Below are 13446 nucleotides of genomic sequence, written 5' to 3' on the forward strand. Positions count from 1 at the left end.
GCCAGGAAAGACCCTGGATTTCCTTCAGCTTCGTCCAGCTCCAGGAACTCAGAATCTCCCTAAAAGCAACCAAAGGGGCCCGCAACCTGCTCATCAGATATGTGGAAGCAGGTTCTGCCTGCAGGCATACACCCATGGTTCAGCTGCCCCTGGCGGACACTGGCTCCCAGCTCCTCCAACTGCCCACTCTCCCCATATGTGACCTCCCTCTTCTTCCTCCAGCTCCCTGGGCTCCTAGGCCTCAGGCCGGCCTTCCCACTGGCTCAGACCCCCAGTCCCTGACGGGACACACTGGAAGCGGCAGCCTCACCTTCCCCGCAGTCCTCCCCGGCATAGCCCTCCTGGCAGACGCAGCTGCCCTCACGACACTCTCCCCGGCCTCGGCAGTCCCCGGGGCATGTCTGGACTGCGCAGTCAGGGCCTCGGAAGCCCTCGACGCATACACATTGGCCAGCGCGGCACAGTTCACGGGGCCCACAGCCCCCAGGGCAAGCGCTGGTGGGAGGCTCTTCCTGCCCACAGTCCTCGCCGCTGTAGCCCGCGTGGCACACGCACACTCCCTGCACACAGCGCCCACGGCCCCGGCAGTCGGCCAGGCAGGTGCGGGTGGAGCAGGACGGTCCGGTGTAACCAGAGTCGCACACGCAGCGCCCATCCTCACAGCGGCCCCGCCCGTGGCAGTTGGAGGGGCAGGTACGGAGGCTGCAGTCCTCTCCCGCGTAGCCCTCCCAACAGGTGCACACACCATCCTGGCACACGCCACGTTGGCTACAGTCACGCGGGCATCGCCTCACGCCGCAGTCGTCGCCCGAGTAGCCGTCGTCACACATGCAGTGTCCGTCTAGGCACTGGCCTCGACCTCGGCAACCTCCGGGGCAGCTGCGTGCACTGCAGTCCTCTCCCTGGTAGCCGGGGTCACACGCGCACACGCCGTCCTCGCAGCGGCCGCGACCACGGCAGTCCCCGGGGCACCGACGGCTCCCGCAGTCCTCGCCCATGAAGCCCGGGCTGCACACGCAGCGGCCGTCCACGCAGCGCCCGCGCCCGCGACAGTCGCCAGGGCAGGCGCGCACGCCGCAGTCCCGGCCTGTATACCCGGGCCAGCACACGCAGCGTCCACTCTCACAACGACCCCGGCCGCGACAGTCCCCAGGACACCTGCGCACGCCGCAGTCCTCGCCGCTGTAGCCTGCGTTGCACACGCACACTCCATTTTCACAGCGCCCGCGCCCTCGACAGTCACGGGGGCAGGCGCGTGCGCCGCAGTCGGGCCCCGTGTACCCGGGCCAGCACACGCAATGGCCATCCTCGCAGCGGCCCCTTTGGTTGCAGTCTCCCGGGCAGCTGCGCACACTGCAATCGTCCCCGCTGTAGCCCGCGTCGCAGATGCATTCGCCGTCCTCGCAGCGCCCGCGGCCCCCGCAGTCCCGCGGGCACGTCCGCGTGCTGCAGTCCTCTCCCGCGTACCCGGACCAGCACACGCAGCGGCCGTCCACGCAGCGCCCACCTTCGCCACAGTCCCAAGGGCAGGTCCGCGAGCTGCAGTCTTCGCCAGCATAGCCAGGGTCACAGACGCAGCGCCCATCCTCACAGCGTCCCTTCTGGCTGCAGCTCTGGGGACAGCCCCTCACCGCACAGTCCTCGCCAGTGTAGCCAGGGTTGCACACGCAGCGCCCATTTTCGCAGCGCCCCCGCTGGCTGCAGCCTCGAGGGCAGGAGCGCAGGCTGCAGTCATGGCCAGAGAAGCCCTGTCGGCACACACACCTGCCTTGCACGCAGCGCCCGCGGCCGTGGCAGTCCCCGGGGCAGGAGGGCCAGCCACAGCTGGGGCCGGAGTAGCCGGGGAAGCACACGCAGCGACCACGGACACAGCGCCCCTGATCGTTGCAGTCATCTGGGCAGGACCCGGAAGCAGCAGACGGCGGGGAGGAAGGGGACACCCCTTCTGCAGGGTCGGAGCAGGTGGGCCCACCCCAGCCTGGCTCACAGGAGCAGGCACAGCGGCTCAAGTCAAACATGCCATGAAGACTGCAGAGGCTGCGAACGTCTGTCTGGCCTGGAGTAAGAGCAAGAGCAGGACCTCAGTCTCTCCGAGGAGAGGTTGAGCCCATACAGTACTCCCCTGAGGCGTCCCCTCCGGCAGGGCCAGCCTCATTTCAAAAAGCCATCTTAGCTTCCAGCTGCTTCTGGTCAGTCCAGGTGGCCTTCCAGGGCCCTAGCAGGTACTGGAGGGAGGGGGAGAGCTGACATCCAGCCAGATGGCTCCTGTCTCCCAGCTGTGCCCTGGGCTGCACTCACCACCCCCAAGGGTGAGGAAGGGTGCCTTTTTCTAATTCATACCCAGGTCCTTTACAGACTGGCGATACCCACCCAACTTCTCCACCTGCCTCTTTTTCTGTGCCCCCTCCTGCGGTCACCTGCTCACCTGTGCCAGCCTGGGCAGCAGCAGGACAGCATCCCGCAGTGCACTGTTCCTTAAGCCCCTTCACCAGCTCCTCCAGGATCTCTAGCCGGACCCTCAAGGCCTGCACCTCTGAAGTGGGGGCAGGGGGCTCAGTGCCAGGGGGACATCCACAGCCAGCTGAAGGGGGCAGGTTAATGCGATGGGTGAACACGACCTGCTTTTCCCCTCCTTCTACGGTGTGCTCGTAAAGCTGAGAAGAGGGGTTCCCCCCTGGCTGAGGAGGGGGCCGAGGGGCTAGGAGTGTTATATTGGGGCGTGAAGAGAAAGGGCCTGCTCTGACTGTGCCCAGCAGCAGTAGGAGGGCCAGGCTAGAGGTCAGGGCGCATTGGGCTGGCATCGCTCAGGAGGCTGCAGGAAGAGAGGGCAAGTGTGAGAGCAGTTTCACAAAGACAAGATGTCCCCCAATACACACATTAGCAACAGTCCCACCACCCACAACCAATCTACCCAACTCACATGCATGTAAAAATCCACATTTAACCGAACCCTAAGGAATACCCTCCTTGGAGAGATTTGGTCTCCAACTCACTTTCTGCTGTCATTTGGTTACCTGGCTCCCCATCTCTTTTCACTATTCCACCCACACCGGTCCTTTGTTCCATAGACACCACAAGCTTGCACTAGCCGGAGGGCCACACTGTCTGCTCCCTCTGTCTGGGATGCTCTTCACTCAGCTCTGAAAGGTGGGCTCCTGCTTGTACAGATTGTAACTCGTATGTCACTGACACCTGGGGGCCTCCTTGCTGCCCAGTGGAGCTGTCTTCCATGACTACCGCAATATCCCACCATGCTCGCTGCCTGAATCATCTGTCTGTGCGGGCCCTGGTTTGTTCTCTTTCTCCCACTACCAGAATGGGAACTCCGTGAGAAGTGCAGGGCTGCGGACCTGAGCCTGCACACAGGAGCTGTCCAACACGTTCACACTGAATGGATTAGTGGGTGAGCATCTAAGACCAGTCTTTAAACAAGCACCTGGATCCCAGCCCCTTCTGTCTTCTCAGGAAACTTCAGGTGTAAATGGTCCTCTCTCTTTTTTATTCAATCTCTCACTCTCAACTAGATCCTTCCATAGGATTTTTAAAATCCTCATCTGAGGATATTTTTCTATTTTATCTTCAGATAGAGTGGGAGGGAGGGAGAGAGAGAGAGAAAAAAAAACATCGATGTGAGAGAGACACATCGATTGGATGCCTCCTGCATGACCCGACCAGGGCTGGGGACTGAACTGCAACCGAGGTATGTGCCCTTGACCGGAATGGAACCCGAGACTCTTTGGCCCCCAAGCCAATGCTATAACTGCCTAACCAAACCACCCAGGGCCCACAGGCTTTTACATGAGCTCAAATATCTCTCAATTTTAAAGAGCCCTTTTTGCCCAGCCAGTGCGGCTCAGTGATTGAGCATAGACCCATGCACCAAGAGGTCACCAGTTTGATTCCTGGTCAGGGCGCATGCTCAGGTTGTGGGCCCAATCCCCAGTGGGGGCATGTAGGGAGCGGCCACTCAATGTTCTCACTCATCGATGTTTCTTTCTCTCCCTCTCCCTTCCTCTCTCTCTAATATCAATTAAAAAATAAAATAAAATAAAAAGCCCTTTTCCTCAGGACTAACATTACAAAGTATCAAAACCCATAATAAAGGTGCAAGGACAGATACAACACCTAAGGCAAGAGAAACCAAAGAAAAAATGAACACATGGGACTACATCAAACTAAAAAGCTTCTGCACAGCAAAAGAAACAACCATCAAAATGGAAAGGGAACCCACTATATGGGAGAACATCATTGCCAATGATACATTAGCTAAGGGGTTAATTTCCAAAATATATAGAGTGCTCATACAACTCAACAAAAGGAAGACAAAGAACCCAATTAAAAAATGGGCAGAGGACCTAAATAGACACCTCTCCAAACAGGACATATGAAAAAATGCTCAGCATCACTAATCATCAGAGAGATGCAAATTAAAACAACCTTGAGGTATCACCTCACACCTGTCAGAATGGCTGCCATCAACAAATTATCAAACAACAAGTGTTGGCGAGGGTGTGGAGAAAAGAGACTCTAGTACACTGCTGGTTGGAATGCAGACTGGTGCAGCCACTATGGAAAACAATATGGTGTTTCCTCAAAAAATTCAAAATTGAACTGCCATTTGACCCGCTGATCCCACTTCTAGGAATATACCCCAAGAAGCCTGAAACACCAATCAGAAAGAATATATGTACCCCCATGTTCATAGCAGCACTATCTACAATAGCTAAGATCTGGAAACAGCCCAAGTGTCCATCAGTAGATAAGTGGATAAAAAAGCTGTGGTACATGTACACAATGGAGTACTATGCAGCTGTAAGAAAAAAAGATCTCTTATCCTTTGAGATGACATGGAAGGACCTGGAGAGTATTATGCTAAGCGCAACAAGTCAAACAGAGAAAGACAAATATCACATAATCTCACTTATTTTTGGAATATAATGAACACATCAAACTAATGGACAAAACAGACCCAGAATCATAGAGGTGGGGTACAGACTGACAAACCTCATAAGAGGAATGGGGGTGGAGGAGAGATAAACTACAGAACATATATGCATATATGCATAACTGATGGACATAGACAACAAAGCTGGGGATGGGGTGGGGAGGTAAAGATGGGGAGGAGGGTGTCAATGGGGGAAAAAGGAAAAACATCTGTAACAAAAATAAATTAATAAAAATAATTTAAATAAATAAAGGTGCAAGGACAGACAGAACAGAATAGGGTCTGGAAATAGATCCACAACATATGTGGTCACCCAATTAATGACAAAGATGTCACTACAATTAAGAGGGAACAGAGGATCTTTTTGATAAATGGTGCTTGGCCAACTGAAAATCCATATGGAAAAAACACCCATCTCTACCTTATTTCGCACACACAAATTAATTTGAAATTAATCTAATGGACCTAATTGTAAAAGGTAAAACAATAACTTTCAGAACAATATATATTTTTTGGAAGTGGTCTCCTTTTTCTTTTTTTCCTTTATTGATTTTTAGAGAGCAAGGTAGAGGGAGAGAGAGAGATAGAAACATCAATGAGTGAGAACATCAACTGGCCGCCTCCTGCATGCCCCCCACTGGGGATTTGACCAACGACCTGGGCATGCGCCCTGACTGGGAATTGAACCAGTGACCTCTTGGTGCGTGGGTCTATGCTCAACCACTGAGCCACACCAGCTGGGCTAGAACAATCTTTTATAGAAGTAAATATAAGAGAATATATTTATGACCTTGGAGTAAGCAAAGATTTCTTAAAACCTAACCACACAAAATTTAACCATAAAATATTTCACACAGCCCTGGCCGGTTTGGCTCAGCAGTTAGAGCGTCAGCCTGCGGTCCAGAGAGACCTGGGTTTGGTTACCGCTAGGGGCGCGTACCTCAGTTGCAGTTTGTCCCCGGCCCTGGTTGGTCATGCGGGTGGCAGCCACTCTATGTGTTCCTTTCACATTAATGTTTCTTTCTCTCTCTCCCTCCCACACTATCTGAACAAAGAATGGAAAAATGTCCTCTGGTGAGGGAAAAAAAGATTTCATACAAAACTTAACCATAAAAAAACTGAGATTGAGCCCTGGCCAGTGTGCTCATTGGTTGCAGCACTGGCTTACGCACTGAAGGGACACAGGTTTGATTCCCACGCTGGTCAGCATGTACCTGTGTTGCAGGTTCCATCCCAGGCCCTGGGCGTGGTGCGTGTGAGAACCAACCAATCGATATGTCTCTTTCACATCAATGTTTCTCTCTCTCTCTCTCCCTCATCCCCCTCCCTCCCTTCAACTCTCTCTAAAAATCAATGGAAAAATATCCTTGGGTGAGGATTAACAACAACAGAAACATACAAAACCCCCCACGAGGATGATACATTGGACCACACTAAAACTGATAACTTCTGGACATCAGAAGACACCACTAAGAGAATAAGAAGGTGAGCCTCAGACTGGGAGAAAATACTATTGATCCTGGAGTGAAGCAAGGCTGAACTGTACGGGTTCACGTACACGCGGATTTTTTCAGTTGACCCACACAGCTCAACTCCACACTGTTCAAGGGTCAGCTAGTGGTTAGAAACTCTAGTATGCAGAGGGACAACTATGGTTATACTTGGATTTTCAATTAAGTAGGCTCTCGGCACCCCTAACCCCCCATTGTTCAAGGCTCAACTGTAAGTGATATGTCAGGAAAAAAATAGAGAAGGGGGGTTAAAATCTAAAATAAATACCTCCAAGACAAAGACAACAAATAAAAGGAAGGCAACCCAGTTTTTAAATTGGCAAAAGACATAAACAGGTACTCCAGATAAGAGTACAACATATCCAGAGAGCCAGTAAACATGAAAAGGTGTATAGCATCACTGCCAATCAGAGAAATGCAAATTAAAACCACAGTGAGATCCACTGGGTATCCAGCAGGATGGCTACAGTCAGAGGAACTGCCGTTGCTCGATACTGGCAAGTGTGTGAAGCAACTGGAACTCTCGTCTATGGCAAAAGGGAGCATAAATTAGAGCAAGCACTGCCCTGGCCGGTTTGGCTCAGTGGTTAGGGCATCGTCCTGCGGTCCAGAGAGACCCGGGTTCAGTTCCCGCTAAGGGCATGTACCTCGGTTGCAGTTTGTCCCCGGCCCTGGTTGGGTTGTCCAGGTGGCAGCCACTCGATGTGTCCCTTTTACGTCAATGTTTCTCTCTCTCCCTCCCTCCCACTCTATCTAAACAAAATATGAAAAAATGTCCTCGGGTGAGGATTAAAAAAAAAAATTAGAGCAAGCACTTTGGGAAAACTGGCAGTATCTCTCAAAGCACATGGCCTATGACCTGGCAGTTCTACTTCTTGGTAAATATCCAATAGAAATGACTGCACATATCCTCCAAAACACATGTACAAGAATATTCATGAGATGTATTCATATTAGCCCAAACTGGAAACAGCTCAAGTGTCCATTAACAGAACAACGGAGACATATATCGGGGCCTTGTCATACAACAGCATATTATACAGCAATGAAAAGTACCCTCTGTTACTGAGACATGAAAAAAATTTCACACACATAGTGCTGAGCAAAAGAAACTACAACACACACACACACACACACTTGTTATTATTTGTTAAATCCTCACCTGAGGATATTTTTCCATTTTATCTTCAGATAGAGTGGTGGGGAGGGAGAGAGAGAAAAACATCGATGTGAGAGAGACACATGGATTGGTTGCCTCCCACACGACCCTAACCAGGCCAGGGATGAACCGCAACTGAGGTACGTGCCCTTGGCTGGAATCAAACCCACGACTCCTTGGTCTGCTAAGCTAGACCGGCCAGGGCCACACAATTTTAAATGATGTTATTTATATGAGGTTCTAAGAGCAAATCATTGCTTTTAGAAGATGGAATAGGATTCCTTTCAGGGATAGTATTGACTAGAAAGAGTCCCAAGGGGGAATTCGGAAATGTTTTGCACCTTGACCTGGGTGGTGGTGAAACGATGTATACATATTGAAACTTAATTGAGCTACATACTTAAACTTTGTGCTTTTCACTGTATGAAAGTTGCACCTTAAACTAGAACAATACACCTTCCCCAATGTCATACTCCCTCTAGCCACCACATATCTCTGTCCCCTACTTCATGGCCACAGTTGTCGAAGGACTTCGCTGTGCTAGCTGTCTGTTACCCATATCTCATGCATGCCCCAGACCACTCTCATCTGGCTTCTCCACCTCCTTCCGACCCATCACACAGCCCTCCCCAACGTCTCCCCATGATCTCGGTGTCACAAAATCTAGGAGGCATTTGTTCTCATGTTAGTGGATCTCTCTCAAAATCACTAAACAGTGTTGACCACATCTTCCATTTTAAAACATTCTCTATCTGTGCTGTTGATATGGTAGCCAGGAGAAATCTGTGGCTTGAACACTTGAGATGTGGCAAGAATGATGGAGGCACTGACTTTTACTCAGCGGTCTGTTTTTTTATTTTGGTACGTGCCCCTAGTGGGAACTGAACCCGGGACTCTCTGGTCTGCAGGCTGACACTCCAACCGCTGAGCCAAACCGGCCAGGGCCTCAGCAGTCTTTAAACGTGACCCAGGTGAGTGCCATGTGCAGCCCGAGTTGAGACCTACTGCTTGTCACCCACCAAGGTGCCTTCATCCAGACCCATGGCTCTGACTTCCAACATATACTCTAATTTTTGAAACTAGCCTAGTCATCTCCCCCTAACTCTGAGCAATGTATGCAATGACTTACTTGGCATCTCGTCTGGGGGTATCCCAAATTCAGAATGTATGGAATGAAGCTCATGCCGTCCCTCCTGCACCCCAACCCCTCAGTGTTCTCCACTGCAGCTGGTGGCCCCACCATTCACCCAGCTTTACAAGCCAGAACCTAGCAGCCCAGTCAACACCATCATGCTCGTCACGTCTGCCCACATTTTCTACATCTCTTTAGTTTGCTCCTCTCTCTCTCTCTCTCTCTCTCTCTCTCTCTCTCTCTCTCTCTCTGTCTCTCCTCATTTATCTTCAGATAGAGTGGGAGGGAGAGAAGGAGGAAGAGAGAGAGAAACATCGATATGAGAGAGACACATCGAGTGGCTGCCACCCACATGACCCCAACCGGGGCCAGGGACAAACTGCAACCGAGGTACATGCCCTTATCAGGAAACGAACCCGGGACTCTCCAGTCCACGGGCCGATGCTCTAACCTCTGAGTCAAACCGGCCAGGGCTAGTTTGCTTATTTCCCTTCATCTTCCCAACATGATGTCCTACCTCCCATCTACCTCTGGTTGACAACTGCAGTGGCCTCCTAGCTGGCCCCGCTGTTCCCACTCTGCCCCCTACAGTCCCTCTTCCCCTAGAGACTCTTCAGTGTCTCCTTTCCGAATTCTTTGAACACTGACAACCTTGCGCCACCTGGCCCCTCCTGACCTCTCCAGCCGCCTCCCACATCACTCGCCGCCCTCTCTCCGTTCCAGTCCCACTGGCCCACGGGAAGCCCCTCATATTCTTCCTGACACCAGGCTTTTGTATATGTGGTTCCCTCTACGTGGCCTACTCTGCCCTTTCCTCTTGACCTCGTCATCCTTCAGGGCTGAGCCCGTCAGCTCCCCGTGGAAGCTCTCCTGCCCAGGTCAGATGCCCTCCTGTGATATCACAGCACCATGCAACTCTCACTTGTAGCACTTATAACATTTTGTAATCACATATTTATTTGTGAGATTATTTTACTACTGTCTTGTCCACTCTCAGTCTTGCTCACGAGCCTGTAAAAGTCTGTGGTGGCAACACGGCACCGGTGTTTATTTCTTGGCTACCATATTCTTGCATCTGTGCTCAATAAATATTTGACTATATGATTGAATGAAAAGTTCAGTTTAAATCCAGGACTAGCTTCAGGGCTGACACCAAGGACAGGACCAAGGTCAGGGCTAGGACCACGGACAGTGTCTGGAACTGGAGGTTGGTTAGAAACAGCCCCTGGGGCAGAGAGGGGGCCAGGTGTGACTCTGGGAGGGCCAGATGGTACAGACAGCGGGGACTCTACCACAGCTGTATGCAAATGCCCTGAGCCGGCAGCCCCACTCCTGGGAGCGTGCCCGCCACGGCAGGTGTGCCGCTGATGGCCGTGCGCTGGGAGCAGCCAACGGCTCACATCAGTAGACTGGGTTAAATGAAGTGCTGATTCACACAGTGGATGAACAAACGATGAGACTCCTGAAGCTGAATGCGATACATGGGTAGTCTCCCTAGTGTGGGGCTGGGCAAATGCAGCCGGACACGAAAGAGAATAAGCTGAAAATCCTATTAGTGTGAAGTTTGAGGAGCGACGATGCTAAACTGTAGTGTTCCAAGTCAGAAGTGTGCTGCTCTTTGGGGCACAGTGGGGAGGTTCCAGGGTGCTGAGACCCTCCTGTTTCTTTATGTAGGTGCTGGTTACCTAGATGTGTTTATCTGTGGAATTCGCTGAGGCAAGTACTAAGGGCAGGGAGAGGGCTGGGGAGACGGTGGGGCACCCAGGGTGAGCCTGGAGGGGCCGTGGTGAACACGCGAGTTCCACTCAGCATGAGGGTTAGGACAGGGGTGGGCTGCGCCCCTTCTAGACCAGAAAGGCCAGCGAGGGCCGCGGGGGAATGCTGACTGAGGGAGAAGGGCAGTGACTGCCCCCACCCCACGCACACACATTTCCTGGCTTCCTACTCTTACACTTCTCCTCTGGGTCTGACAAAAGGGGTTTTCAGGCTACTGGTCATCACACACGGCTGCCAATCCACAAAAGAGAAAAGGAAGCTGGACACCAGGGACGAGGCGTTTGCCCACTGACAGGCATCCTGCCCAAGAGAGCCCAGACAGGGAGGCCTGGCATATGGACAGCTGCCCTCCCTTGGGATTCACAGCCGTTCTCTCAGCTTACAGTGTAGCCTTGGGTATGAGGCTGGGGTACTGTCACCCTGTGTCTAAGGCCATGTAAATCACAGGGTGCATGCACACACAAATACAGGTACACAAACACTTGTGTGAACTCATCCACCAATACAAGCATAATATGCTTGCACACATCCACCCAAATAAGCCTGCATCTTTGCAGATGTGCATGTACACACACACTACCTGCCCTCCATGTTCCCCTGCACCCAGTCACGGGTGATGCCTAAGAATGCTGATTTCCCCTGGGCTCAGGGGCAGCTCTGAGTCAAAGAACTTAGCTGAGGCCTGGGGAGTTGTCCAGTCCCCGAGCAGTGGGGAGGGGGAGTCTCTGCAGCAAGAAGACACGGCAGTGAGGCTGGCTGAGCAGAGTGGCCCCCACAGGCCACACCCCCGAGCCTCCTCCCAATCCCCTCCTGCCCAGGCACACTGCTCTCCAGTCCCCGCTTCCAGCTCCTGGAAGAATCTCCCCCTTTCTCAGCACGAGGAAACAAGAAACGTGGGTGTCTCCTGTTTCCCCTCTCTGTGCCCCTACTGCAGTGTCTGGGACGCCTTTCTGCAGGGGGGAGGGGACGTGGCTTCACCCTCTTGGCACCCTCCCCTGGGCTGGAGGGCAGGGGTGGGGGCATCTTCCCAAGCTGTGACTCAGCCTGCGGTATTCAGGCTGGGGCCAACTTTGACACTTCGCTCATCAGGGGCTGTAAACCCCAAGCGTGGGGAGGGGCTGGCTTCCGTGAGCGATGTCCCATGAGCGATGTCCCATGAGCGATGTCCCATGCCTCTCGCCCGCCTCTCCTGCACATGAGGGTGAAGGCAGAGGCTTCCAGGAGGGAGGGGGGAGGGAGATGAGGGGGTGCAGGTACTGGGTTGGAACTCGGTGGCAAAGAGGTGCCAGGCAGGGGCACACTCTGGGGCACTACTGAGCCAGGGGAATGGAAACACGAGGGGACAGGATTTCCAACCCCGGGAGGGGTAGAGACAGGAAGGCAGGTTTTGGTCCTGTACAGAGTAACTGGGACTCAAGGGCAGGAAAGTTGTAGGAACTGAGGTGCTGGAGCCCCAGGAATTTGGAGGCTGAAGTGGGAAAGAGGGGAGGAGGCTGGTCCGGGAAGAGGGTGGAACGGAAGCGAACAGAGGCGGCCGCTGTGGTGTTTCCGAGTTGCTTCCCAGTAGTTCCCTTCAGTTCATTTCCAGTTGGTCCCAAGCCACGAAATTCTTTCCAGGCAAGATAAGGGGCCTGCCCGCCCCACCCGGGGTGTGTCACGTGTGGGGGAGGCTGGGATGGACAGAAGCAGGGAGAGCCTGGAAGGGGTGGATGGAAGAGGAGCCCGTGCCCTGGAGGCCTCTGTCATCCCAGCCCCCCTGAGCCGTGAGTCATGGGTGCAGAGCACTTGCCAAGAACAAGTTTGAGGATCCTCTCAGCAGGCTCGGTGCCCGCCCCACACCGAGGAGCCCTGCCGCTCTATTCCAGCATTTCCTAACAGCTAAGACCCCCCACCCTCCAGGCCCTGCACCCACATGCTGTCACCTGGCAGTCCCCATCTGGATGCTCAAAGCAGCTTCTCCTGGCAACTTCCTGAGCTTGGACTCAGCTGCTCCAGCCAGAGCACTTGGGGTCCCACCAGCGTCGCCAGCCCTTGCTTTCCCAGCACCTCCCCCATGACCACCTCCACCCTGGTGCCATCCTCTGACCTGGTTCACCCCTCCACCCAAGCACTGACCATCCTCCCAGTGTGCCCTCCCAAGGGAGTCCAGTCCCCAGTGCAGGGTCCTATTTCCTCTGCACCAACAGAAAGCCCCTGCTCGGCGGGGGTGTCTCCTAAGAGCAATCCTGCCAATCTGTGCTGGGGGGTAGGGACAGGATTGAGCCCCCACCGCTCCCAACTCTTCCCTCAGTCTCCCAGAGCCTGTTCCTTACCTGGGCAATGTGCAGCGATGTCTCTGCACCTGTTCTGCCCCAACCTCGGGAGGTGGGCCCTTGGGGCTGGCAGGGTGGGCTCCCCGTGGCCACCCGGAGCTCCCTGGGTGTCCCTCACTTGTTCCCTGCAGCAGGGGCTCTCCGAGCTGCAGCCTGTCTATCTCAGCAGCCAACGACAGTGAGGAGGGAGGCTGCAGCGAGCAGGGGGAGGAGAAGGGGAGGACCAGCATGAGGTCAGGGAGGGGAGCGGAGCTAGGGCAGGTCCACCCGCCCCTCCCAGCCCTGTCAGGCCCTCCCAAATCATCACCTGCCCCTCCTCTCCTCCAGACTCACCCCCGAGCCCCCATGTCTGGGATCGGAGTCCTACTGTAACCTCATCTCTCCCCTCCATCCCTGGTCCTACCTCTTGCGTCCTTCCCCATCCCATTCTTACTCTTCTTCGGACTAATTTTGCCCAACTTGACCCCCCCCCCCCATTTCTCCACCTGTTGCTCCGGTTCTCAGATCTGCTTTCTCCTCTCTATCAACACCCTTCCCCACAGCCAGACCAGCTCCTCCTCCCCAGCCCTCTCCTCCCACCCTCCCAGCTGCCACACTGCTCTCTGTGGTGC

General features: G+C 53.9%; 1 protein-coding gene across 1 annotated transcript in view; it reads right to left on the reverse strand.

Annotated features, from left to right (window-relative positions):
- TNXB (tenascin XB) overlaps window positions 1-12993 on the reverse strand; it is a 61140-nt gene extending 48147 nt beyond the window's left edge. The window contains exons 1-3 of the mRNA XM_036248631.1: window positions 12836-12993; window positions 2426-2812; window positions 311-2056 (exon numbers count right to left, since the gene is read on the reverse strand). Coding sequence (XP_036104524.1) covers window positions 311-2056; window positions 2426-2801 — 2122 coding nt within the window. The 5' untranslated portion in view covers window positions 2802-2812; window positions 12836-12993. The remainder of the gene's footprint in view (window positions 1-310; window positions 2057-2425; window positions 2813-12835) is intronic.
- Between the last annotated feature and the right edge of the window lie 453 nt (window positions 12994-13446).

Source organism: Molossus molossus, unplaced genomic scaffold (assembly GCF_014108415.1).
Source record: "Molossus molossus isolate mMolMol1 unplaced genomic scaffold, mMolMol1.p scaffold_m16_p_8, whole genome shotgun sequence".
Taxonomy (NCBI): Eukaryota; Metazoa; Chordata; class Mammalia; order Chiroptera; family Molossidae; genus Molossus; species Molossus molossus.